Below are 27,871 nucleotides of genomic sequence, written 5' to 3' on the forward strand. Positions count from 1 at the left end.
GGGGCCTCTTACTTCAGTTTCGTATTGAGAAGCCACAGGAAGCGAGGGCAGAGGTTTGCAGCGCTTCAACAAGCTCCAGGAAGATCTGTGATGGCTGGTGGCACCCTTTAACCCTGCGGGTGTTTCCTGTTAGAGCAGGGCAAAGTCAGATTCGTAGTTTGGGAGGGGGGGACGGACTCCGAGATCCATCACTGTCGCCCGAGACCCAAGTAGCCACGACGGCTGAGAGTGCCTTTGACCAGCTTCGGCCGGCCTGGCAACTACGGCCTCTTCTCGACAGGGATAGCTTGGCCACAGTGGTACGGGCGTTAGTAACCTCAAGGCTGGATTACTGCAATGCGCTCTACCTGGGGCTGCCCTTGAGACTGCTCTGGAAGCTGGAGACAGTGCAGAAGGCAGCAGCTCGGCTGTTGTCAGGAGCTGCCTCCTTTCAGCATATAACCCCTCTGCTGGGGGAACTGCACTGGCTGTCTCTTGGCTACCGGGCCAGGTTTAAGGTTCTGGTACCAGTGTACAAAACCCTAAACAACTTGGGACCAGGACACCTGAGAGAGCACCTTCTCCTTTACTAAGCTGCCTGGTCACTGAAGGCATGCTCCTGGTGGTTCCTGTGGCCCAATTACAGCCGTCCCGGAGAAGAGCCTTCAGCGTGGTGGCCCCTTCACTTTGGAACTCCCTGCCACTGGAGGCCAGGCAGGTGCTAACACTGTGCTGTTTCTAGCGTCTCCTGAAAACCTCTCTTTTCCCGGAAGCTTTCCTCAACTGATCATCCCCCATTTTTTATTGGTATTCCTGTTTTTAATTTTTAAACGGAAGAATTTTAATATGCTGCACGTTTCCAAGTTCCTTCCCAGGGACTAGAAACTTCAAAATAAGAATCAAGCTGCGGGTTCCGGGGTGCTACACGCTGCACCAGAAACCCAGTTCTGTGGATGGGCAGTCTCGCAAGCAGCCTGACGAGAGCTCTGGGTGCAAATCCCGGTTCAAAAGGCAGCCTCGCAGCTCATTCTCCCCAAATCAAGACTGGTTTGTTTTGAAGAAATAGAAACTACGCCATCGATTGTAAGACGCACACTAATTTCAGTACCACCAACAGAAAAAAAGCTTTGATTCTAAGAAATAATAAACACACTCACAAGATGTTTATATGAGGGAAAAAGTGCGTCTTAGAATTGAAGAAATATGGAACATAAAAGGCCATCGAGTCCAACCCCCTGCTCAATGCAGGAATCCACCCTAAAGCATCCCTGACAGATGCTTGTCCAGCTGCCTCTTGAAGGCCTCTAGTGGGGGAGAGCCCACAACCTCCCTAGGTAACTGGTTCCATTGTCGCACTGCTCTAACAGTCAGGACATTTTTCCTGATGTCCAGCCGGAATCTGGCTTCCTTTATCTTGAGCCCGTTATTCCGTGTCCTGCACTCTGGGAGGATCGAGAAGCGATCCTGGCCCTCCTCTGTGCGCCAACCTTTTAAGTATTTGAAGAGTGCTCTCATGTCTCCCCTCAATCTTCTCATCTCCAGGCTAAACATGCCCAGTTCTTTCAGTCTCTCTTCATAGGGCTTTGTTTCCAGACCCCTGATCATCCTGGTTGTCACGCTGTATATTTGTAGCTGTGATTAAGGAGGAGGGGGTAAGGGGGGGTTTATTGACAAATGCTCACAGAGCAAAGGATAAGAGGAGGGAGTTTCAACCTGACCCCACCCCCACAAAAAAGCATTAACAGTCCAGTCAGAAGCCACGGTGCGTTCAACAGGGCTGCGATTCCATTTCAGGTTCTCCAGTCTCCAAATCTGCAAAGACCAAAAAAAAAAAAAAAAGGGGGGGGAGGGAGGAGAGAAATAAGGCTGGTGTAGCGCTGCAGCCAAGAGACTTAAGCCGCGTATCAAGCATCTCGCCTCGCAGAGTGGCCTTAGGCAGGCTGCTCCCTCTAAGCCTCCTTTGCGAGTATAGCAACAGTTGGCTTGCCTCGCAGACTTGTTGTAAGGACTGCAACTAGGAAATGCATGTGGAGCACACCGAACACTTGAAAGCGCTCTACGCATGTTAAGCACAGTGGCCCGTTTTCCAAGTGCATTTTTGCATCCATAAGGACTAGAAGGGTGGGTGGGTTTTAAAAAAGCAGCATAATTTCTCCCGGACTTCTGCCCTCAACACCATAATCTGCGCTTTCGTTGTGATGTTCTATAGCAGCGTCCCCCAAGGGCTGCATCCAGATGGAGTCCTACTTAAGAGTAGTCCCATTGGAATCAACAGGACTGGTCTGGCGTGACAAACTTAAGTCCCGTTGATTTCAAACGGATCCACTCCAAGCATGACTGAAGCTGGGTCCAACCCGCGATGTCTGGGACAACCCCCATAATCCCTGGCTGATGGGAGTTGAAGTCCAAAACATCTGGAGGGCACCAGGTCGGGGGAGGCTGGAGATTTATTTATTGTATTTCTATTCTGCCGGGGATTGAATCTGGGACCCCCTGCACCCGACGCCGCTACATTATCCTTGAGCTATGGTTGGGCTATTTGCCTCACCAGCTTCGTAGTACTCCACATCCTTGAGAAAGAGCCCGTCCGCCGGCGCAATGGTGTTCTGGGGATAAGCCATCAGATCCCGGATCTCCAAAAGCTCTTGGACATGGTGAGGCTCCAGCCGGTTCTGCCCCACGGCCACCAACACGCCGGCCATCCGCCGCACCTGGAATGAGATGGACGGGGAGGCGCAAAAGCCGGACACAGCGTGAGCCCAGCTCCACAATCTGCATGTGTTCAGCAAATGGAGGAGTCGGATCGGAGAGTTGGAGGGGTCCTAGAGGCCACTTAGACTAACCCGTTTGGAAATCCAGAGCTGGGGTATCCAGCCTCTGCTTGAAGCCCTTCAGCCTAGAAAGTCCTCCATCCTGGGAAAGGCCTCCCACCCAGGAAAGCCTTCAAGCTTGGGAAAGCCCTTCAGCCTAGAAAGTCCTCCATCCAGGGAAAGCCCTTCAACCTAGAAAGTCCTCCATCCCGGGAAAGCCCTTCAACCTAGAAAGTCCTCCATCCCGGAAAAGCCCTTCAGCCTAGAAAGCCTTCGAGCTCAGGAAAGCCCTCCAGCTCGGGAAAGCCAACCACATCTAGGTAACCATTTTCACTGTCCAACTGCTCTTGCCGTCAAGGCATTTCCCCTAATGCTTAGCCAAAATCTACCCTCTAGTAACTTAAGCCCATTAAATCTTGTCCCAGAGAAGAAATCTTCATCCTATCCTTCGCCCGTTCCAGTATCTGAGGAGCACTCCACGTCTTCTCTTCTCCAGGCTGAACGTGCTCAGTTCCTTCAACCTTTCCTCATATTTGCAGACACTAGACTTATTTCCCTAACTCACAGCACTTCAACTCTTCCTTAGTTTTGTTGGGATCTCCCCTTTTAAACAATAAATCATAATTTATGTGGCTAGCACAACCTGTGGCTAGCACAAAAGAAAACGTCTTTTTGCTTTTTAACAATGAAGGATATAAAAGATACTAGACCGGACAGTCTTGGTCGGATCCAGCAACTTATATCCTTGGGGGCTGTTTTAAACTCCATGGGAGAAGACTGGATTGGTCTTGGGGAAAGGTTTCAAAACCAGCGTTCGTGCGTTGTTAGATTTTTGTGCTGCTTCTGGCTTCTACCTTCCTTCTCAGTATGACAATGGAATCAGTTACCTAGGGAGGTCATGGGCTCTCCCACACTAGAGGCCTTCAAGAGGCAGCTGGACAACCATCTGTCAGGGATGCTTTAGGGTGGATTCCTGCCTTGAGCAGGGGGTTGGACTCGATGGCCTTGTAGGCCCCTTCCAACTCTGCTATTCTATGATTCTATGACTAGATGGACCCTTGGCCGGATCCAGCAGGGCTCCTCTTAAAGAGCCTTTGATCCCCGTGAGAAAAGTGACCTTCCGCTCAGCCAGACGGCCTGTTTTGGAAAGGAAACGCTTTCATCCTGCCTCTTCCTTTGGCAGGGGGGCCGTGACCCCCCACGCACCCCCTTCCAACGCCTCAAACGGCCGCTTGAAATCCGGCTCTTGATTGCGAGCTGAATCGACAGCCCCGAACGCCGTGCCGTCGCCCCCCGCCCCCCGTGGCAGGATGTTTTTGCAAGTAAAGGAAGGAGAGACTGGCGAACAGGGTGTGTGTACATCTTTCGAGCTCTTCTTTCGGTGCAGTTCCTGGGGGCGGGAGGAGACGAACGGGGAGGACTTGCAGGGGTGTAAACTGAAACGGCTGATGATTATTTCTAAAAATAAACCACCCACCCCCCAAAAATCAGCCAACCACAGCCCCAATACAGGATGGGAAAATACGGCAGCGGAATGCACCAGGGATGTGGTCAGACGCTAGGTGCAGCAGGCGCCCTTTTCAGCTTGGACGGCAGGCTATAAACGCCTGCAGACATATAAATAGCGTGCTGTGAACTGTTCACATTCGGGGAAGCTTTGCTGCCATTCTCCGAGACGCGCGTGGCGGGCCGCGTGGGGGTGGGACGTGGCGCCTGCTCCCTCGTGGCCAGCCACGCGCGTCTCGGAGAACGGCAGCAATCCAAGAGCCGCAAAAAGACTTCGCATGATACAAATTATATATTGTCACTGGCGGGCTGCATTTCCTCACCAGCTACGGTGAGGAATATACAGCAAAGCCCAGTGGGAAACGGGAATGCTTAAGGGGGTGGCAGAGAGCGTCAGCGTGCCTGCTAGTAAAAAAAAGGCCATCAAGTCCAACCCCCTGCTCAGTGCAGGAATCCACCCTAAAGCATCCCTGACAGATGGTTGTCCAGCTGCCTCTTGAAGGCCTCTAATGTGGGAGAAGCCACCACCTTCGTAGGTAACTGGTTCCATTGTCATACTGCTCTAACAGTCAGGAAGTTTTTCCTGCTATCCAGCCGGAATCTGACTTCCTGTAACTTGAGCCTGTTATTCCATATCCTCGAGAAGAGATCCTGGCCCTCCTCTGTGTGAGAATCTTTCAAGTATTTGAAGAGTCTCTATCATGTCTCTTGTATTTGAAGAGTCTCTATCATGTCTCCCATCCAGCATAGGATGGTTGGAGGTATGGTCCAACGTATTTAGAGGGCAACATTTTGGGAAGGACGCTCTAGCCTCCCCCCTTCTCTATGGTCCTTTGACACTTCCATGGTCCTTTAGGTGTTTCGGATTAACCCAACCTGCTCTTCCAGAATTCACCACCAGAGAGCACTGGCCCTCTTCCGTTTGACAGTTCATTTGAACGTTTCTCATGAAACTCTTTTTCTCGATTTAAGGGCTTGCGATGTTTTGGAAGTTAATCTGAACTTTAGCTAACCGTGGGGAAACACAGAGGGACCTTCACAAAAGGGCTACCTTAACACTTCAAGTATAAAACCAGATGGGGAACCAGATGCTTGCTACAAGGAGAATTTTTCTTTCTTTTTTGAATTTTTAAAATATGAAATGCATATATATGAAAATGCAACTTTCTAGCAACTATACCCAGGCTTTGACAAAAGTGGGCCAGATATCCAAATAAATATGCATTTGAAAGCGGAATCTACATGCCAGCTGTTCAAATGTTGAAAGCGTTCCGTGATCCACTGCATTATAGAAGATGAATGTTTATCCTTCCAGTGTTGTAATATCAGTCTTTCAGCTCTCAAAAGGGTGCGGAGAATCCAATTTACTCTGACCGTTAGTTAATTTCCACGGAGCAAATAAATAATTTAAAAGACATGTACATCGGCGAATATTAAAGACTGTTCCAGTACAAAATTTATCTGTGTAATAATCTCCTCCCAAAAAGAAGCAACTACTGAACATTGCCGAAACATTTGTTTAACAGAAGCATTAGCTGTATCGCATCGACAGCAATTAGCTGGATTTAACAATCCCTTGTTAAAGGGACATAGAGGTGTGTTTTTGCTGAACAAGGCGCAGCCTAAGATCCATAGACATGACAGGTATAGATGCCAAAGTGGCGATCCACTGATTAGGCAGAATGGGATAATCCAAATCGTGTGAGGTACAGGTTCCCCTCTATTCTGCACTTGTTAGGCCTCATTTTGAGTGCTGTGTCCAGTTCTGGGCACCACACTTCAAGAAGGACGTAGACAAGCTGGAGCGTGTTCAGAGGAGGGCAACCAGGATGATCAGGGGTCTGGAAACAAAGCCCTATGAGGAGAGACTGAGAGAAGTGGGCATGTTTAGCCCAGAGAAGAGAAAACTGAGGGGAGACATGATAGCACTCTTCAAATACTTGAAAGGTTGTCACACAGAGGAGGGCCAGGATCTCTTCTCAATCATCCCAGAGTGCAGGACATGGAATAATGGGCTCAAGTTACAGGAAGCCAGATTCCGGCTGGACATCAGGAAAAACATCCTGACTGTAAGAGCAGTTTGACAGTGCACCAGTTACCTAGGGAGGTTGTGGGCTCTCCCACACTAGAGGCCTTCAAGAGGCAGCTGGACAACCACCTGTCAGGTATCCTTTAAGGTGGATTCCTGCCTTGAGCAGAGGGGTGGACTCAATGGCCTCATAGGCCCCTTCCAACTCTACTATTCTATGATTCTATGGTACCCGGTTTGGGAAAGCTGTAGTAATCTATATTGCCTTCTCTACAACTTGTAAACACACCCTGGACTGCGAAGACACCACCTAGGTCCCATTCCCCCAAAAAGAACTGATCTCCATCAAAACCTTCCAGGGTCTCCCATAACTCAGCAAAAATATATATGCTATTTTTTATTGTCTGCTACCTCCAGCCCGTCAAATAATAATTTAAAAAGCCAATACACCTTATGCAACGTTCAATTAAAAATTATAAAGCACTCTAAGATGCAAACAAAGGTAAAATAGCAAGTAATGCAACAGCTGCGACAACAAAAAAGTTTTCTGACCAGTTTCAAAACTAGCTTTTTAATCTATACACATACCAAGATCGCTCTCACCATACCTGTTTGTAGAGAAATGACCGGCTCATGAACTCCAGTTCCCAAAACCGCAGGTCACTGAAAAAGAGAAGCAAAAGATCAGTATTTAAAAACAGATATACCCCACACATCCACCAAAGACTCTTTATTATTTATGGATTTGGTTTGTACCTCGCTTTTCTACCATGAAAACAGCACTCCAGGGGTGTACAATTTTTTCACTGGGGCTCCCTGTGAAAAAACAAGGAAGAACGCTCCCAAATTCTGAATTCTGCCCCTGCATCCCAAATAACCTAGTGTCAGGAATGAACTTCAGCAAAGGATGGGCCCACGTATAAAGCAGGCACCTGCGTCAGGCGTCAGAGTTGGGAGGAGAGGCAAACTGTGCTGCTTAATGCCTCCTCCGGGGGGCGCTCTAGAGAGCCCAGTCCGCCACTTTCCCGGGGTGGCATTTCCCGCAGTGAGAGAATGGGCAGCGGAGCTCTGGATTGAGATCTTAGCCCGTTTAGGTATGTTTTCGTACAGGCTTCAGCTGATACAGGTTGCTAAGCCCCTTGCCTGACTCCTCTGGGCTTTCCAAGGTAATCCTACCCCCCTTTCTGCCTCTTAGCTCCCCCCCCCCCACGAAGGGGGCAACGCCACGGTCCGGAGCATGAGCCAGGCACGGCCGGGGCCCTTGGTGGCCGGCTGGGAGGCCCCTCGCTTGCTGCAAGCCCAGGCCCCGGCCTAATCTCATGGGAGCTGGGCGGGTGGCCCAAGGCCGACAGGAACCCTGGGGAGAGGGGGACACCTGCTCCCCCTCCCCCCGACCTCCTTGCCCCCCAGGTCTGCCAGATGGAGCTGTATCGGCAGCCTCCAAGCCCCCCTCCAGCCCTTCTGTCTCTCGGCCGCTTAATGTCTCCACGACTGGGCTGAAGTGAGTCATGACTCACTCGAGTCCCGTTCATTTCAGTGGGTCTACAATAATAATAATAATAATAATAATAATAATAATAATAATAATAATAATTTATTTCTTACCCGCCTCTCCCTTTGGATTGAGGCGGGGAACAACATTAGAACAGGAATCAATACATCTTAAAAATTCATGATTTCACATTGATCTGGATAGGCCTGCCGGAAAAGGCTAGTCTTTAAAGCTGCCTTAAAATCACACAGAGAGTTAATTTTACGAATCTCCTCCGGCAGGCCGTTCCACAATCCAGGGGCCACAGAAGAAAAGGTCCTCTGGGAAACTGATGTCAGCCTAGTTTTAGCGGACTGGAGTAAGTTCACCCCAGAGGACCGGAGTGTGCGGGGCGATTGTACAGGAGAAGGCGATCCCGCAGGTAACCTGGACCCAAACCATGTAGGGCTTTAAAGGTAATGACCAAGTTTTGTACTTCGCCCGGAAACTAATTGGCAGCCAGTGGAGTGATTTTAATGTTGGGGTAATATGCTCACCCCTAGACGTACCGGTGACCAACCTGGCTGCCATATTTTGAACTAGTTGAAGTTTCCGAACTAGGTACAATGGTAGCCCTGTGCAGAGCGCATTGCAGAAGTCAAGCCTTGAGGTTACCAGCGCATGCACTACTGTCTTCAGGTCTTCTGACTCTACGAAGGGGCGCAGCTGGCGTATCAGCCGAAGCTGATAGTAGGCACTCCTGGCTGTCGCATCTATCTGGGCTGTCATTTGGAGCGACGGATCCAGGAGCATCCCCCAAACTGCAAACACAGTCTTTCAGGGGGAGTGTAGCCCCATCTACTCTAAGTAGAGCTTAGATTGGATGTCGCCCAGGGACTGCATCATGAACGCATATATAAGCAACAGTAACAACATGTAACGTCTTAATGTTTCCGTACAGGCTTCAGCTGCTACAGGTTGCTAAATTAATAAACTTTAAGATATGCTACAACGGCGTATATTACGCCGGGTACAGCTAGTCTCTTGAAATTCCTCCTCTGAACAGTCGTCGAAACGCCCCCCTCTCCATTTCCGTCACCTGTGGAAACAGGACGTCACGTTTCGGGGTGAGGGGGGATTTTGTCTCATGCCCTACACGCCCTCCAACTTGGGTGGCGTGACGGGAAATGGGGCAAAACCTCCCCGCCGCTCGGTTCTGCTGAAGGGATAAACAAGGCCCGTTTTTCAATGCCTGTCTGAAAAGAAGCCGGATGGTTTTGTCAGATTTGCTGAGCTTTCCGTTCTCTCGGCCGGCCGTGCATTGCTGAGTGGGGGAATGCATTCTGCCCCAGAACAACAACAACAGCTCTGATGGACATCCGACTCCCTCATGGAACCAGAAGCTTGGTATTAGCAACGTTATTATTCCACCTTTGCGGTCAGCAGGATTTATTTTTGGCTGCAACGTTTCGGGCCAAGGCACGCTAGCGGGAAACGCCGACAGCCAGGCCTTCGCTTTCAAGAGCGAATTCGGAGCAGAAAGCCTAGAAAACACACGGCGTTGAAGCGGGTGATGGCACCCAAATTCTGCCCAACGCCTGCACAGCGAATATTGCAACTTTTCCCCCAAAAGGGAAGTTTCTAGTCCTCAACATCCATGTCCTGCTTTGTGGGTCCCTGGCCGATGGCCACTGTGCGAACAGAGTGCTGGACTAGAGGGACCCTTGGTCTGATCCAGCCGGGCTCTTCTTAAGTTCTTATGCTTTCTGTCTTAGGCCTTAAACATATGAACAAAGGACTAAAATCATTACAATTGTACTTGCTCATATATGTACGGCTACAGCCTCCTGCAGAAGGCCTTAACGGAAAGCAAAAGGCCGGCTTTCTTTATAATAAATCCGTCTGGAGACTTTTCTCTCCTTTTTCGATTCGGACGCCTTCTCCGGCTCGAGGATTCTACGCCAGTGACTCAAGCCCGTTCTCCGAGCGCCTGAAAAACGCACCGCTCCTTTAAACAGCTGCTACTTCCCCCACAACCTGGCAGGCCGAAGTGGGGAGAAGAGAGGCAAACAGCAGCGATTGTGGGGGTGAAAAATGAAATGCCTTACTCATCTCCCTCACGCCATCGCCGCCGCCGCCACCATGCTGCTCAGATGATCAAATTCCTTCGCAGCCCCACATTTAAGGATTTTGGAGAAGAAATGAAACGCGCCCTGCGGGGGTGCCGTGGGCTGCGCAGGCCATCTGTCAGGGATGCTTGAAGGCGGATTCCTGCAGTGAGCAGGGGGTTGGACTTGATGGCCTTAGGGGACCCCTTCCAACTCTACGATCCTAGGATTTGATGAGTTCAGGGCCAATACAGGCTGCTAAGGGAGGAGACACTCCCTCAAATATCTATTTACACAGCAGCTCTGAACACTCCAAAAATTGCTTCAAGGACATTGTCTTCTTGCCCTTGCAACAACCCTGCAGGGTAGACCGGTAAGATTATCCTGAGGCTATAAATACGGCTGGGGGGCGCTGAGGCTGAGAGTTTGCTTTCGGCCCCTTAGTCCATTCACGGCAGAGGTGCAATTCGGATCGGGCCCTGCCAGGGGAGTACACCTCATTTAAAAATAAAATAAAAATAGAAAAGAAGGACGTTGTGTTCTGGGTGATTACTGCAGGGAAGCAGAAATCTTTCTCTCGAGGGGTTAAATACCACCCCTCCGGCTATGCAGATATTTAAGAACGTACGAAAGAAGAGCTGTGTTGGATAACAATAGGCTAAGAAAACAGGCTCGGGAGAGGAGAGAGAAAGAAACAGCCAGGTAAGGGTAATTCAGCTGTAGAAAGGAGAAGTCTTGTGTTGTTTTGCCTTCATCATCCAAATCTTTGCCTGATACCTCCCCTCTTCTTTTTTTAAAAAAGAGAAGTTTCTGGTCCTCAAGGTGGTGACAAGTTTGCGGCTCTAACTGTGGCTTAAAGTGTTGTGTACGCGAGCACGGCTTGTGGTTAGTGCTAACCGCAGAGAACCACAATTTCGCTTAACCACAGAGACTGAAGTGTCGTCTGAACAGGCCCACTAAGCTATTATGGGCCTGTTCAGACGACACGCTAAACCATGGTTAGGCCGCTAACCCTTTTGCAGCGACTGGTTAGGGAGCGTGTTTAAACCGTGGTTATATAGCCACCAGGGTTAGGAATGGTTCACATGACACGCTAAGCTGTTCAGACGACACGCTAAACCATGGTTAAGCCGCTAACCCTTTTGCAGCGACTGGTTAGTAAGCGTGTTTAAACCATGGTTATGTAGCCGCCAGGGTTAGGAATGGTTCACACAACACGCTAAGCCATTATGGGCCTGTTCAGACGACACGCTAAACCATGGTTAGGCCGCTAACCGTTTTGCAGCGACTGGTTAGTGAGTGTGTTTAAACCGTGGTTATGTAGCCACCAGGGTTAGGAATGCTTCACACAACACGCTAAGCCATAACGTTTCGCTCAAAACGATTAACCACCGTGGCTTGGCGTGTCATCTGAACAGGGTCCTGGTCCGACGTGAGAGAAGGCCTCTTCGTCTATTCTTCTACCCGTGCATAGCCACACATACAACCAGTCCCAAGGAGGGTCTTTCCTCTCACCTGTTCTTGCTGTGCTCTGAAAGGAAGCCGGGCGCGGGCCTCACGTCCACCCAGGCAAGGTTTTTGACTGGGTCCCTCACGGGAAGTTCCGTGGAGGCTGAGCGGAAGGTGCTGAAGTCGTGCGTCCCCAACAGGAAGGCGGCCGCCTCCCGCATGGCCAGCAAATTCAAATGGCTGAAACGAAAAGACGGAAGGGGTGAAGCTCTTTTCTGGGGAGGAGGGGGGGATCTAATACTCGGGGTTTGGCCGGGAATCAGCCACAAAGCTTTTTGGCCATGCTGGCCGGGGACAATGGGAGTTGAAGTCCGGGACCTGTGGAGCAAACCGGATCGGGAAAGGCTGTCCAGTTGCATGGTTTGTGGCGAGCTTTTGCATCACAGGCATTCTGGATGATGATCTCTGCCCCTTTAGGCCTATGCTGCAGTGCGGGCCAACAAAGATGGAGGAAGCCCGGGGCAAAGACAGCAGCCATTTTCACGACAAAAAGGAATTCCGAAAGGACACGGCTCAGCCCGGCAGGGACCAGAAATAGATGTTCCCTCCGTCCCTGGGTCAAACCTTTTCAGCCTTTGGGGTTGAGGGCCTGAAAAATTCGTGTTATTGTGAACATTCTCAATCAGTGTGGGGAGGGGCCGTATGGTGTAGTGGTTAGAGAGAGGCAGTGTGGTGTAGCGGTTAGAATGTCGGACTGGGACTCTGGAGACCTGGGTTCTAGTCCCAGCTACGAAGCTCACCGCGTGACCTTGGGACAGCCTAACCCACCTTACAGGGTTGTTTTGAGGATCAAATGGTGAGGAGGATCAGGGGTCCCTTTCAAGAAGAGAAAAAACGGGACGCAAATGTATTAAATAAAATATAATAAATAATAATCAAAACCAACCTGGTGCCCTCCGGATGTTTTGGACCATGATCCCTGAGCATGGCTCCTGTCAGTTGGGGCTGATGGGAATTGAAGTACAGAACATCTGGAGGGCACAAGGTTGGGGAAGGCGGGTCTGTGTGAATGTTATGTTCCTGAGAATACTCTATTTTTCCTCGATGCCATTTTGGATTCAGATCACTTATCTAGAAGATAAAATGCCCCGCTCCACAAGAGAAGGAACACACAGCTCCAACTGACAATTCCCGAGGACTCTCAAGCGCCACTGGGGGGCTGCCCCACCCCATTGCCTCCCAAGATAAACATCACAGCAAGGGGGAGACCAGCCTGGCCCCATAGATGGGCCTGAGAAGGAACAGTTGCAGGGAACTTCTTTGCTCTTCCCTGCCAGAGACTTTTGAAACTAAGAACTGGTGCCAGAGGTTTCCTGTTTTCCTCCAATACCTTTTCCTTTCATGTTGTGTCTCTTCGATTGAAACTAAGGACTGGTGCCCGTTTTTCCTCCTCCTTCCCCATCCCTTTTCCTTTCGTGTCGTGTCTTTTAGATTGAAACTAAGAACTGGTGCCTGTTTTTCCTCCTCCTTCCCCATCCCTTTTCCTTTTGTGTCATGTCTTTTAGATTGAAACTAAGAACTGGTGCCTGTTTTTCCTCCTCCTTCCCCATCCCTTTTCCTTTTGTGTCATGTCTTTTAGATTGAAACTAAGAACTGGTGCCTGTTTTTCCTCCTCCTTCCTAATCCCTTTTCTGTTGTGTCTCTTAGATTGAAACTAAGAACTGCTGCCTGTTTTTCCTCCTCCTTCCTAATCCCTTTTCTGTTGTCTCTTAGATTGAAACTAAGGACTGGTGCCCGTTTTTCCTCCTCCTTCCCCATCCCTTTTCCTTTCGTGTTGTGCCTCTTAGGTTGAAACTAAGAACTGGTGCCCGTTTTTCCTCCTCCTTTCCCATCCCTTTTCCTTTCATGTTGTGTCTCTTAGATTGAAACTAAGAACTGGTGCCTGTTTTTCCTCCTCCTTTCCCATGTCTTTTCCTTTCATGTTGTGTCTCTTAGATTGAAACTAAGAACTGGTGCCCGTTTTTCCTCCTCCTTCTCCATCCCCTTTCCTTTCGTGTCGTTTAGATAGTAAGCCCGAGGGCAGAGAGGGTCTTACTATTAATCTTTGCAAGCCACTCTGGGAGCTTTCTTGAAAGAACGGTGGAGTAAAAATGCAGTAAATAAACAAACATATAAATAAAAGTGCTTGAATGTACTTTTGGGGAGTGGGGGCAGAGCCTGAACACCTCCGTCCAATTCCGAATCTCACCCTCGACACGTGGCCCAACAGAGGTTCTTTTCAAAGATGGGCAGCTCAGAAGGGTGTGAGCATCCTGTGGCCACCCGGTACACGTATGTCCTCGACCGGGCCGAGAAGCGGGCGTGGAAGGTGTCGGGGACGCAACGGGCGCCCAGCACGCTGGCAAGAAAGGAAAAAACGAAGTACAGTGAGCCAAAATGCGGGCGGTGATGTCTCTCCGTTTTATTTTCACAACAACCCTGTGAGGTAGTTAGGAAGAGCGTCAGTGCCTGGCCCAAAGTCATCCAGGGAAGTTCACGGCCAAGCAAGGATTTGAACTCAGGCCTCCCCAGTCCCAGTTCAACACTTGAACTACCACAACACACCGGCCCACTTAGCCCTGGGGAGAGTTTGAAACTGAGGAGGGCGCGCTGCCAAGGTTCTGCTGCGTTTGGGCCTTGTTTTGAAGGGCCCGGACACCTCAGGAGATGGGCCTGCCTGACATTTAATTTTTCCATTATCGTTTCCAGCCGTTGCCATGGAATCTACTTTAACGTGGGCCGAATCCAAGACTTCACACACCTACTCCTAGAAGACACGGCCGGGGGGGGGGAAGAGAGGGGGGATGAGAGAGAAAACGATGTCTCTTGTCGCTTTTGTGTTGAGATGTTACATAAGTGACTTTTTTTAAAAAAAAGTTGGCAAAACTATGGTAGAGATTCGGGCAGGGCGGAAGCCTTGTTCTCGTTCTCGTTCTTTGCCCGCCGTTACGGGCCTGAGGCAACGGCTCTGCGCCCGTGTGCCTGGACCGTGCAAACTACGGCCTGTTGAGTCCCCTCACCAACTCGCCAGGTGGGCAGGAGTGGGGACGGGAGAGGCTTCAATCCCATCGCTTCGGGGAAAACGAAGCCCACCCGAGGCGTGGTGCAGACGTCCGAAGCGAAGCGCTGCGACGGGGAAAGCTCCCGCGAGGAAACGGAGGCCCGCCGTGAGGTGAATGGAATCCTGTTCCGCTCTCCGAGCCCTGTCGACAATAAGACGCTCGCGCCAAGCCACTTGAAAGGCCTGGCTTTTTGTGAAACCCCTCCCTCCCCTTCTCTGTACGGTAATATTTCTAGAAGGGAGGCAGCCATCGCCGGGTTTTTCTTGGCCGACGCTTCTTGTCAAGGCCTGGCCTCGAAATGAAAAGCAGCTGAGCTGCCTTTTCCTGCTAGAAGACTGGAAGCGCCGTCAGAAAATGGAAGCCAGGATAACGCGAAGAGGAAGGGAATGCGACGTGCACACACCCCACGCTGCCACGTGTTAGGCCTCGCGCCTCATGGGCGTTAGCTGCTGGGCAGGGAGGACGTGATCCACGCCACTGTGCAGCTGCAGACATGCGGAAGATGGCATTCCTCCCGGCACACTTGTATTTAGGGAGCAGCAGCAAGGAGGAGGAGGAACAGGGGCTCTGGGCATGCACAGAGGGCCCCCAGCTTTGGTGAGCACCTCAGCAGGGGCCCTATTATGTCAACCCCTGGCACTGGCCTTCCCAAGATGCCCTCTTCACATGCCGGTGCTGGATCTGAGAAACGGTATAGGGCAGAGCAGATTTGGAAACCCTGCTGGCCTTCAAACATGTTGGACTACAACTCCTATTATATCCCCTGCCACGCTGTTTGGGGCTGATGGGAATTGGAGTCCAAAACATCAAGGCTGGCGTAGCGCGTAGAGTGCTGGACACGGCTTGCGGAGTTCAAATCCCTGTGTATCAAGAGGAGCTTTGACCAGATAACATATACGCCAACCTGAACTTCTCAGGGGAAGGGTTAGCATTTTAAAAAATAACAGTAATTTGTACACTGGCTGTGTTTAGACGTATGTGATCCGCAGATCCGGGGTTACTAGCCAAACTCGCTCACAAGCCACAATCCGAATCCACGGTTTGATCGCGGCTTGCTTCAGCTAGGGATGTCGGGGAAACCCGGAACGGAATCAAGTGAGTTCGGATTTCGCTGAATCCGAAGCACTGTTTCCCCAGCAGACTGGCTTTTGGAATTTCACGCACATGTAGTCATAGATCAATGCATGAAATATTTTTTTAAAAAAAAAACTCCAGGTATTCTGGAGCAACTCTCCTACGAGGGTAAGTTAGGGGATTATTTCGCTTGGGGAAAAAAGGTTAAGAGAAGGCGTGAATATAGGCAGTAAGCCTATACACACCAGTTGCTGGGGAACATGGGTGGGAGGGTGCTGTTGCACCTTGTCCTGCTTGGGGGTCCCCGGTTGACAGCTGGTTGGACACTGGGTGAACAGAGTGCTGGACGAGATGGACCCTTGGTCTGTCCAGCAGGGCTCTTCTGATGTTCTTACAACGGTGTCTGGAAACAAAGCCCTATGAAGAGAGACTGAAAGAACTGGGCATGTTTAGCCTGGAGAAGAGAAGATTGAGGGGAGACATGATAGCACTCTTCAAATACTTGAAAGGTTGTCACACAGAGGAGGGCCAGGATCTCTTCTCGATCCTCCCAGAGTGCAGGACACGGAATAACGGGCTCAAGTTAAAGGAAACCAGATTCCGGCTGGACATCAGGAAAAACTTCCTGACTGTTAGAGCAGTACGACAATGGAATGAGTTGCCTGGTGAGGTTGTGGGCTCTCCCACACTAGAGGCCTTTGAGAGGCAGCTAGACAACCCTCTGTCAGGGATGCATTAAGGAGGATTCCTGCATTGAGCAGGGGGTTGGACTCGATGGCCTTGTAGGCCCCTTCCAACTGTGCTATTCTATGATTCTATATTATTATTATTATTATTCGAAAAAATAGATAGGAGCTTCCTTTTCTTTAAGAATCTAAACATTCGTACTGTGTTTCAGGCGCATAAGGCGTTAACAGAAAGGGGTTTTCAACTCAGCAGACAGCAGGAGAAAGAACAGAGCGGAGAAGGGGAGGTGTCACCCCCACCGGCCTCAGAATTTGCTGCGTCTGCATCCTGAGCCAGGCTGCGTTAAACAAAGCGGAGATTAGGGAATAAAGCAAACGGGGCAGAGGGGGCGAAAGGGACGTGAGAGTCAACGGGCAAAAAACGTTTTGCCACTCTCTTTACAAAGCAGGACAGGAGGGGAGTCCTTTTGTGAGCGCCCCACGCCGGACGGGAGTTTAATCGGCCTTTCGTTTAAACGTTCCGTGCTGCTGCATGGTAGGCGGAGAGAAACGATGCCACCCTCGGCGGAAGCAGCAAACTGGGTCCGCTGGCCGGCTAGCAGCGACGGCTTCCAGAGGTTACTATTTATGAAGCGCCATGGGCGCACACGGCCCTGAACAGTGTACGTGCGGACAGAACTCTGCCCCGAGAAGTTTACAATCTCAAATTCGAAAGTGGGGGGGGAGAGAAAGGACAGAGGAAGAGCAGGGAAGTCGAGGCAGGCCTTTAAAAAGAATTTTAACTGCCGCTTCTTTCAACTTTTAATTTTCCAACGCAATTTAATTTTTAATTTCTAACTGCCGCTTGTTTTATTGTGTTCTGCTTCCTGACAGGTTTTTAAATCACCTTTGCCCATGTTTTACCTGCCTGGGTATTCGTTTCTCTTTTTTAAATAAATAAATAAAAATGACTGTTGCTGCTTTTGAAAAGTGATTTTGATGTTGTTTTATCATCGGCCCTGTGTGAACTATTCCTAACCATGGTGGCTTCATAACCACGGTTTAAACACACTCACTAACCGTTTGCTGCAAAAGGGATAGTGGCCTGACCATGGTTTAGCGTGTCGTCTGAACAGGCCCATAATGGCTTAGTGTGTTGTGTGAACCGTTCCGAACCACGGGTGGCTCCATAACCACGGTTCAAACTCAGTTGAACCACGGTTTAAACAAAGGATTAGCGGCCTAACCATGGCTTAGCTCGTCATCTGAACAGGCCCTTGACTGGTCCTATTTCCCTCTGAGATCTACGCATGCTCCAAGGATACACAGGCGCTCTTTGACCGACTCGGTAGGGGAAACGATCCGAAAAAGCGTTAGCTACGACTCCGAAACGGCCATTTTGGGCCTAAGACTAACTCTGGCACCTGTCCATCGTTACGAACGAACGTACGTCTGAAACGGGGAAGCGTCCTGCCCACGGCCTTCGTCAGCCGCCTCGACCATCTACACTTTGCATCCCGTAACGCCAGGAGGGTCAGCTGAGCGCCGCCCCGGCAGCGGTTGGCAAATACTGAGAGCGGTAAGACTTCTCTACCAGCCCCGAAAATCTGGCTTTCGGGAGGAGGGGGGCGGGCGCGGATTCCAGCATATGGAACAAAAACAAAATATAATGAGGAGTTCAATCTCCTTTCCCCTCTCCCCCCCCCACCCCCGGTAAGTAGCAGCAGTTTTAGGCAGTAGGTGTGGAGCTTTGGACGGTGCCCACGTTCCACGGATTCCATGGCAACGGTTGCGGAAAAGAGAGGGCAGGCAAATCTGCTCGTCCCTCTGGTTCAGGGCGGGCGACGTGAGCTCCCTTGAGGAAGAAGGGTGCTGAAGGCAGATCACAGGTACCTCAACGACGTCCCATACCAAATTGGCTTCAGGGCTACGGAGCCCACAACATGAGAAGGACCGGTTTTCCAAGAGTACAGGAACCAGCGTCAAGGGTCGGTGTGGTTGGGCAGCTGCCGAGGGCCCACATCCCAGCAGGGGCCCACGGACAAGAGCCCCCTGGAGTTGCTCCTCCCCTTCTCCATGGCAACCTGCTTGTCCACCTGCCTCTCGCTCTGGCCCAGACCACGGTGGTGGTGAGGAGGAGGAGCAGGAGACGCCGCTGCCTCCACGACCTCCTGGCTCCCTGCCTGTCAAACTATCAAGTTGGAGCCATGATGCGGGAAGGGATGAGGAGCAAAAGGAGGGGGTGACCATGGTAGTGAGAAAGTTGACTAACTGAGCGAGTGTGGGTGTGTCCATTGAAGTTGGGCCCTCCAAAACTTGGCACCAGCTCTAGGGCAGTGCAAGACCTGGCGCTAGCATGGCACAAGACCTGGCACTAGCGCAACGCAAGACCTGGCACTAGCGCTAGGGCGGCGCAAGACCTGGCACTAGCGCAGCACAAGATCTGGCACTAGCGCTAGGGCGGCGCAAGACCTGGCACTAGCGCAGCACAAGACCTGGCACTAGCGCAGCGCAAGACCTGGCGCCAGTGCTAGTGAGGTGCAAACCAGCAAAACCTGAGCTCCTGGAAACTCACCGAATGGGCTCGGGTTTGAGATGGCGGTTGAGAGCCTCGGCCAGAAGCCTTGCAGAGAAAGGCGGCTTGTCGCTTGGCCTCTCGATGTCGACGTGGGCAGCGTTGCAGAGGGCGTGCACCCCGGAGTCCGTGCGGCTGGAGATGACGAATTTGGCCGGCGCAGAAAGGCGGAGCTTCTCAGCTGCCATCTGGGGGCGGGGAAAAGAGGGGCTATAATTGAGAGGGGCTATAATTGAGAGAGGTGAAAAAGAGGGTGCATTGACGATAAAAGAGTTTCACAGAGAAGCCGCAGAAAGTAGCGCCGGCAACAGGTTTCAGCTCCCTGAGGGTGCTGTTGCACCTGTGTCCTGCTTGTGCGTTCCCGGTTGACAGCTGGTTGGCCACTGTGTGAACAGAGCGCTAGATGGACCCTCGGCCTTATCCTATGTTCTAACCCCTCAATAAAGCAGCAGTTTCGGCATCTGAAACTCTCCCCACGGCCTGAGTTCGATCCCAGCGGAAGCTGGTTTCAGGCAGCCGGCTCGGGTCGACTCAGCCTTCCATCCTCCCGAGGTTGGTAAAATGAGTACCCAGCTAGCTGGGGGAAAGGGAATAACGGCCAGGGAAGGCAACGGCAAACCACCCCGCTCTAAGGCCTGCCAAGAAAACGTCAGCGAAAGCTGGTGTCCCTCCAAGAGTCAGCAATGACTCAGTGCTTGCACGAGAGGTTCCTTTCCCTTTCCCCCATGAGAAAAAAAGGTCCATAGCTCAACAGTAGAGCTGTTTGCTTTCCTTGCAGATCCCTGGCCTCTTCAGGTAGGGTTGGGGGAAAAAACCCCTGCTACCTTTGCAATCCCCAAACGCACTCCTCTTGGGGTCAACCGCGGCAGTGAAGAGCGGTCTGCTGACCGCCAAAGTGCGTTGACATTGAAACCCTGGAGGGCTGCTGCTGCCAGTCAGTGTTGCCGACACCGGGATAGATGGACCCAGGGGCCTGGCTCAGCGAACGGCAGCTTTCTATCTTCCCGGGTCAGCCAAGCGGCGTAGGAGCAGGAGGGGCGGCGGAAACGTGGAACCTTGTTATATAAAATGGATTAGAAACTGAATACGATCAGATTTCGGATGCGGTCATGGAAAAGGGTGAAAAGCCAAAATCCTCCCGGAGTCGGGGGCTGACACGCCCGGCCGTTCTGCTCCAGACTTCGTGGCAGGCCGGGGAGTCGGCGTCCGGCACAGACGGCCCATCCATCCACCTTTCACGGTTTACAGCCTCTGCTGACGGAGGGAAAAAGAAAAAAAAACTTGCAAAGAGAGACGCAAGGGCCCATCAATTATTCAAACCAGAGAGGCTGATGGGAGGGCAGGCAAGCGGTCCCTTAAGTGGTGATGTCATCCGAGGCTGTTAGACACCCCCCAACCCCCCGCCCCGGCATGAAGCTTAAATGTTTGGAGGCTGGCTACCGGATGCGTCCGTTTGCCGTTAATAAGTCGGGACCGGGACTCAGGCGGTCGCTAGCCCTACCAGTGATGCCGGGGGTTGAATCCGGAACGTTCTGCACACATACCTAGGGCTCGAAGACCAGGTTAAGAACATCAGAAGTGCCCTGCCGGTTCAGACCAAGGGTCCATCTAGTCCCGCGCTCTGTTCACACAGTGGCCAACCGGCCATCGGCCAAGGAAGATAAGCAAGACATCTTGAGAATTGTGTCACCACACTTCAAGAAGGACGCAGACAAGCTGGAGCATGTTCAGAGGAGGGCAACCAGAATGATCAGAGGTCTAGAAACAAAGCCCTATGAAGAGAGGCTGAAAGAACTGGGCCTGTTTAGCCTGGAGAAGAGAAGATTGAGGGGAGACATGATAGCACTCTTCAAAGACTTGAAAGGTTGTCACACAGAGGAGGGCCAGGATCTCTTCTCGATCTTCCCAGAGTGCAGGACACGGAATAACGGGCTCAAGTGACAGGAAGCCAGATGGACATCAGGAAAAACTTCCTGACTGTTAGAGCAGTACGACAATGGAATCAGTTGCCTGTGGAGGTTGTGGGCTCTCCCACAGTAGAGGCCTTCAAGAGGCAGCTGGACAACCATCTGTCAGGGATGCTTTAGGGTGGATTCCTGCATTGAGCAGGGGGTTGGACTTGATGACCTTATGGGCCCCTTCCAACTCTACTATGATTCTATTACTGGGGTGTGCGTGTGTGCAGTGTGTGTGTTATATTTCTGCCATACAGCTAGAAAGCAGGGGAATGACTCTCCCTCATAGCCCTCCATAGCCATGTGGTTCCAATTAAAAGGAAAAGCTCTTATTTATTCCCCGTTTGCAGAGAGGAGCAAACAGGAACGAAAGAGTCTCCTCTAGCGGGATTTGGCAGGCCGCGCCATCCCGCACATGGCTGCGGCAATGCTTTTAAGGACGGGATAGGAGAGTCGCTTGGGGGGGGGCGGTTATTTCGGGGTGCCCGCAAGAAAAGAAAGAGAAAAGAGAGCAGGGAGAAAGGATTGGGACCGTCCCAAGGAGCAAGAAGCCTTCCTTGGAGGGATCCCGTACAGGCGGCAACGATTCCGGGGAGGCTGGCTAGAACCACGTCTAGGAGGGTATCTGCGGGAGTGGCCGGAGGTTCAAATCCCCCCCAAGAGTCAGGAAATTACACGGACAAACAGTATAAGGCAACCGAGTACGTGCCGAAGGACTTGGGAGTCCAAGCCCCGAGCAAAGTGCAGGCTGTGTGGCGCAGTGGTTAGAGCGCTGGCCTGGGACGCGAGGATTCTGGGACCCCATTGGGCCACAGAACTCACGGGGTGGCTTCGGGCCCGTCCTGCCTTGAGCAGGGGGTTGGACTCGATGGCCTTATAGGCCCCTTCCAACTCTACTATGTTATGATTCTATACCGACTCTCAGCCTGTCCTACCTCACGGGGTTGTTGTGAGGATAAAATGTAGAGGAGGAGGACCTCGTAAGCCAAATTTGGTTCTTGGGGCAGGGGAAAGCTGGGATAGAATGATAAATAAATATTTTTTAAAAAAGAAATAAAAAGAAAACCTGCCCACGGGGAATGAGGCAGATGAAAATATGGAGGTGGAACGACCCAGAATGCACCTCCACTCTTGGCTCTCTCTTGGGATTGTTCAGGCTCATTTTTCCTTCCGCCGACACACAAGCAATTAGTGCAGAGGCAATAATGCATCTTCCGAACTCAATTTGGCACGAGTGACATTAGCGGATTAGCGTTGGAGGCGATGGGGTGGGGGGGGGGAGGGAGAGGGAGAAAGAGGGTGATAAATAAAAGCGGCAGATGGGCTCCGGAGAGCGTCGGGATCCGTGGCTAGGACACGGCGAGGTCATTTGCGGAACGGGGTCAGGAGTTCGGGGAGGCTGCGTCCCACAAAAAGCATTAACTGGCGCTTTCGGACAGATTGCCAGTAGAAGGGACTCCGTTTGCAGGTAGGGTTGGGGTCGGAGGCCTTGAAATTTGTACAGCTTTTTTTTTTGCATGCATTTCTCTGAACGCATTTATTTGTAGTTTATTATTACGTACACATTGCGTGGAATCCGAGGTAGATGAGGGTGAGAGTCAGCGACTGGCCCAAAGTCAACTGGTGAGCTTCACGGCTGAGGAGCTCCAGGACTCTAACCACTAGGCCATACGTACCTCTTGGAAGAGCCTATGGGAGAAGGCCCACTTTGGGGTTTTCCCTAGCATCCGGCAATCAGAACATCAAAAACTGCCTCCTCCACTGTCAGAGATTTGGCTCATCGGGCTCAGCGTTGTCCCGTTGTACAGGAAGCGGCTCTTTGCGACTTCATATCTGGAGATGCCGGGGTTTGAAACAGGGATGTCAGAGGAATCCGTTTGATGGGTGGTGCTCAGTGAGAGTTTTCACTGGCTCGCCACCTCCCCGGACTCCGGCTGGATCATTCGCGAGGTGGCAACTCTCGACGCGCAACGAGTCGAGACAACTCCCGGATTTTTCCGGGTGGTGATGGTGGTGCGCAAATTGCGACGTGCACAAAATGACGGCCTCCAAATCTTTTAAGCGCCTAGCGTAGAGCTACAAGCCCCTCCCCTCTCCCCTAATGTCACATTACATTTTTAAAATTTTTCATAATGTTAAAAGTTGTACTTAAAAGAAGAAGGAAAAAACTCCGTACTTAGTCTGGTCGCCTGGAGGCCATTTTAACTCACCCCAGGCGACCAGGGTGGCAAACCTTTACCCGAACGCCACGGAACCTTCTCAGTAAGCAGCACGGAAAACAGGCACAAGGGAAGACAACTGAATGGCTTCTCCACACTGGGAAGTGGGTGGGAGGAGATTTTATTTCTCGTGCAAGTCTCCAAGAAAGCTTTCCAAATCCCGAAAGTTTCCCAGACGCCTGCCTCTCCGTCGCCCCTCGTTTCTCCAAAGACTCAAGCTGTCCCGGGCTCCTGTCCGACTCCACTCCCTTTGCTGTTTGCTCTTGCATGGGAAGAAATTCTTGGAGACGGCGGAGACTTCCGAGGGCCAAGAAAAAGGGATTTGCATAGGAAAAAAGATTTGTTCTGGGCAGCCGGGGGGGGGGGGGAGTGGGGGGGGAATCACAAGACTGAGAGAAAGGAGGGAACGGTTCTAACAAAAACCCACAGAACATACATAAACAGAGAGAAAGCCCAGAAGAGGCAAACAAGCATAATACTTAGAATCATAGAATAGCAGAGTTGGAAGGGGTCTATAAGGCCATCGAGTCCAACCCCCTGCTCAATGCAGGAATCCACCCTAAAGCATCCCTGACAGATGGTTGTCCAGCTGCCTCTTGAAGGCCTCTAGTGTGGGAGAGCCCACCACCTCCCTAGGTAACTGGTTCCATTGTTGTACTGCTCTAACTGTCAGGATGTTTTTCCTGACGTCCAGCCAGAATCTGGCTTCCTGTCACTTGAGCCCGTTATTCCGTGTCCTGCACTCTGGGAGGATCGAGAAGAGATCTTGGCCCTCGTCTGTGTGGCAACCTTTCAAGTGTTTGAGGAGTGCTGTCATGTGTCCCTTCAATCTTCTCTTCTCCAGGCTAAACATGCCCAGTTCTTTCAGTCTCTCTTCATAGGGCTTTGTTTCCAGACCCCTGATCATCATCATCATCATTATTATTATTATTATTATTATTATTATTATTATTATGTATTTATTTATATAGCACCATCAATGTACATGGTGCTGTACAGAGTAAAACAGTAAATAGCAAGACCCTGCCGCATAGGCTTACATTCTAATAAAATCATAATAAAACAATAAGGAGGGGAAGAGAATGCAAACAGGCACAGGGTAGGGTAAAACTAACAGTATAAAGTCAGAACAAAATAAAGTTTTAAAAGCTTTAGGAAAAAGAAAACTTTTTAGCTGAGCTTTAAAAGCTGTGGTTGAACTTGTAGTTCTCAAATGTTCTGGAAGAGCGTTCCAGGCGTAAGGGGCAGCGGAAGGAAATGGACGAGGCCGAGCAAGGGAAGGAGAGACCCTTGGGCAGGTGAGAAACATGGCATCAGAGGAGCGAAGAGCACGAGCGGGGCAATAGTGTGAGATGAGAGAGGAGAGATAGGAAGGAGCTAGACAGTGAAAAGCTTTGTAGGTCAACAGGAGAAGTTTATATTGGATTCTGAAGTGAATTGGAAGCCAATGAAGAGATTTCAGCAGTGGAGTAACATGGTCAGAGCGGCGAGCCAAGAAGATGATCTTAGCGGCAGAGTGGTGAACAGAAACCAACGGACTGATGTGAGAAGAAGGAAGGCCAGTGAGAAGAAGGTTGCAGTAGTCCAACCGAGAAATAACCAATGCATGAACGAGAGTCTTGGCAGAAGAGACAGACAAAAATGATTGAATCCTGGCAATATTATACAGGAAGAAACGACAGGATTTAGCTACTGCCTCAATACGAGGAATAAAGGAGAGTGAGGAGTCAAATATAAAGCCAAGACTATGAGCTTCCTTGACTGATCATCCTGGTCGCCCTCCTCTGAACACGCTCCAGCTTGTCTGCATCCTTCTTGAAGTGTGGTGCCGAGAACTGGACGCAATACTCAAGATGAGGAAGTGGGACGGACCCAAACACACTCAAAACCCCAGCATGTTTTAGCACAGAACTCTTCCTGCATTTTAGAATACCTTTCAGAATTGCAAGGCGGACAGCAGAAAAGCCGCCAAAGGACAGTTGTTCAGGGGATGTGGGCGGGGCTGGGGAAAGGGGGTGGAGCTCAGGAAAAGGCGGTGGGGCCATCTGAGTAACCACGGAGAACTGGATCGGGACCGCAGGGAGCTCAGGTTTCGCCCCGTGGAGTCCCGACTTTAATCTGTAGTACCTACCTCCAGGTAATTCAGTACCCCGAGCACTGCCTGGTCAGGAGGTGCTCTCGTCACGCCACTGCAGAGAGAAATAAGGCGTAATCATTTTCTTGCTGGATTGACTCAAATGTCTTCTTAAGCGAAGGTTTGCAGGGCGATGAGCTCAATGCATCGAAAATATCAGCAGCTTCCCTCGCTTGCGGAGTTCTACAACCACCGTTGAGAAACGTGTTGTCCGAACTGAGTGATAGGGTGGTAAGACCTGAACACAGCACCTCCCCGTATATCATCCAATCTCTAAGCCACCATACTCCACCAGATTGTAGATGCGCGTGCAATTGAGACCCAAAGTGACATGTCTAAACCTACTGCCCCTGTTTTGGGAGAAGATGTTTCAGATAATCAATTAGAATCAGATTCGGACGTAGAGGAGGCAGCGCCAGACACCAGCCAGCCTGTATCAGTGGGGGAAGGAAGCTCTCATGGGCGATTCCCCAGCTGGGAGTCAGCCCCCTCCAGAGCTTATCTCCTCAAGGCCAAATCCTACACACTCACTGGTAAGTGAGCCTTCTTCCGGAGGTGAGTGTCCCAACAAGTAGCTGATACGAAGGTCTGCCAGAAGCTGAAACGCATGTCCCGGAAGGAAGGTGTGAGAAAGTCAGTTCGATTACGCCAGAACCTGCCACCGCACCAGCCGCTCTGAAGTTACGGGCGTTTTGGAAGTGGCTTCCTAGTCTTCTTGAGCGGACAATTGTCTCGCTTAGTTTGCATAGTTTTGCCTAGGGGGACGTTTCCAAGAGGTTAGACTCTACTCAGGTAGAAGAGACATTTGTTGCTTAATAAAAGCTTTGTAGATTAATTAGCAAGCCTCGTCCATTTACCTCCCATCGAAAGCAGGAGTGTTCTGAGAAACACGACACAAAGTTCCCTCCCTAATCCAACTGGAGCAGGTTTCATTTTATTTTTTTAAATCCCCTTTTAAAAAAAACAACCTTCCATAGGAACACACCAGCGTCTTGAGTGACATAATTGCTCTATTAATAATCAAAGAACCTAACAAGGTTAAGCAGAAAGGAAAATATTGAAGCGGCAGGTGCAGGAGCGAACGTTATCAATATGTTAACAACAGATGTCATTTGCATACTTAATTCTAATTATCCCGTTTCCCTTCTCTTGTTTCACAGCATCCACACCACGCTATCACCTCCACCAATTTTACATTGTCTGAGCTAATATCTTGCTGAGAGACAGAGAGAGAGAAAAAACAGTGCAACCTTGACTGTCAAAAATGAATTCCGTGGCACGAAACGGCATTCAAACGCCCCCAAATCACGACCCAGGAAGAAAGAAGCCTAGCTACAGTTATCCATGCTCTGATAACCTCTCGTTTGGATTACTGCAATGCGTTATTCATGGGGCTGCCTTTGAAAACGGTCCGGAAACTTCAACTGGTGCAAAACAGGGCAGCACGGTTACTAACAGGGACTGGCCGACGAGACCACATCACGCCAGTCCTTCTCCAGCTTCATTGGCTGCCAGTCCAGGTCCGGGCCCGATTCAAAGTGCTGGTATTAACATTTAAAGCCCTAAACGGCTTGGGGCCAGGCTATCTGAAGGAACGCCTCCTCCCATATGTACCTGCCCGGACCCTAAGGTCATCCTCAGGGGTCCTTCTCCGCGAACCCCTGCCAAAGGAAGTGAGGCAGGTGGCTACCAGGAGGAGGGCCTTCTCTGCTGTGGCACCCCGGTTGTGGAATGAGCTCCCCAGAGGTCCACCTGGCGCCTACACTGTACTCCTTTTGTCGCCAGCTGAAGACCTTTTTATTCTCTCAGTATTTTAACACTTAATTTTAACTTAAATTTAAATTTTACTGTTTTAACTCTGTATTTTAATCTTATACCAATTTTGCTGCGTGGTTTTATCCTGGTTGTGCTTTTTATACTGTATTTTGTACTTGTGCTTTTAACCTGTTGGTTGTTTTATTATGGTTTTAATTTTTGTGAACCGCCCAGAGAGCTTCGGCTATTGGGCGGTATAAAAATGTAATAAATAAATAAATGCATAGAAATGACCCCTCCTGAAATTCCCCTTTCAATACAGCTGTTAAAGAAACAGGAGCCCTGTCCTCCTTTTCATAGGGTCACCCTAATGGAGAATCATAGAATCATAGAATAGTAGAGCTGGAAGGGGCCTCTAAGGCCATCGAGTCCAACCCCCTGCTCAATGCAGGAATCCACCCTAAAGCATCCTTGACAGAGGGTTGTCCAGCTGCCTCTTGAAGGCCTCTAGTGTGGGAGAGCCCATGACACCCCTAGGTAACTGATTTCATTGTCGTACTGCTCTAACAGTCAGGAAGTTTTTCCTGATGTCCAGCCAGAATCTGGCTTCGATTCCAGCTGGAATCTGGAAGCCAGATTCTACACATGCCCAGGAATTCTACACATGCCCAGAGGTACCGAAAGAGCTCAGAGCTAGCAACAGGGCACTTTTTAAACACACCAGACTTACCAATATTTCGTCCCAAAGTACTGAAAGAATATTAAATACCGAGTCCTCGGAGAAATCATGTCAGTTTTTCCCCAAAACGATCAGCTGAAATCCCACGTGAAAAGAATCGGAGTCACGTGCAGTCTCTAACCTGGATAATTAACATCAGTATGATTAATATTATTGCTAATGACAGATGCAGCAGACCAGTGCACATCTGTCTGGCTCCAAAAGTGACAGATGCTTATTATGGTAGTGTAAAAAAAAAAAATGCTCCCCCTTTTCCATGCATTTAAAATTGCAAATAAAAAGAAAGGAGCAATTTCATGGCT

At 50.5% G+C, this 27,871-nt stretch overlaps 1 protein-coding gene across 3 annotated transcripts; it reads right to left on the bottom strand.

Annotated features, from left to right (window-relative positions):
* Window positions 1-44: 44 nt before the first annotated feature.
* Window positions 45-27,684, bottom strand: PUSL1 (pseudouridine synthase like 1). 3 transcript variants are annotated; one of them, XM_063145070.1, is made up of 9 exons: window positions 27,561-27,684; window positions 25,073-25,130; window positions 18,768-18,955; window positions 13,601-13,750; window positions 11,419-11,592; window positions 6,933-6,987; window positions 2,528-2,690; window positions 1,723-1,791; window positions 45-126 (listed from the first exon to the last, which is right to left on the bottom strand). In XM_063145070.1, the coding sequence occupies exons 1-8, from the start codon at window positions 27,617-27,619 to the stop codon at window positions 1,748-1,750; spliced, it is 891 nt and encodes a 296-aa protein (XP_063001140.1). In that variant the 5' UTR covers window positions 27,620-27,684; the 3' UTR covers window positions 45-126; window positions 1,723-1,747. The 3 variants fall into 3 exon arrangements, with proteins under 3 accessions (XP_063001140.1, XP_063001139.1, XP_063001138.1); XM_063145069.1 differs by lacking the exon at window positions 45-126 and adding an exon at window positions 1,560-1,611; XM_063145068.1 differs by lacking the exon at window positions 45-126 and having other exon boundaries at window positions 1,667-1,791.
* Window positions 27,685-27,871: the final 187 nt, after the last annotated feature.

The sequence above is a fragment of the Elgaria multicarinata genome, chromosome 20 (genome assembly GCF_023053635.1).
Source record: "Elgaria multicarinata webbii isolate HBS135686 ecotype San Diego chromosome 20, rElgMul1.1.pri, whole genome shotgun sequence".
NCBI lineage: Eukaryota > Metazoa > Chordata > Lepidosauria > Squamata > Anguidae > Elgaria > Elgaria multicarinata.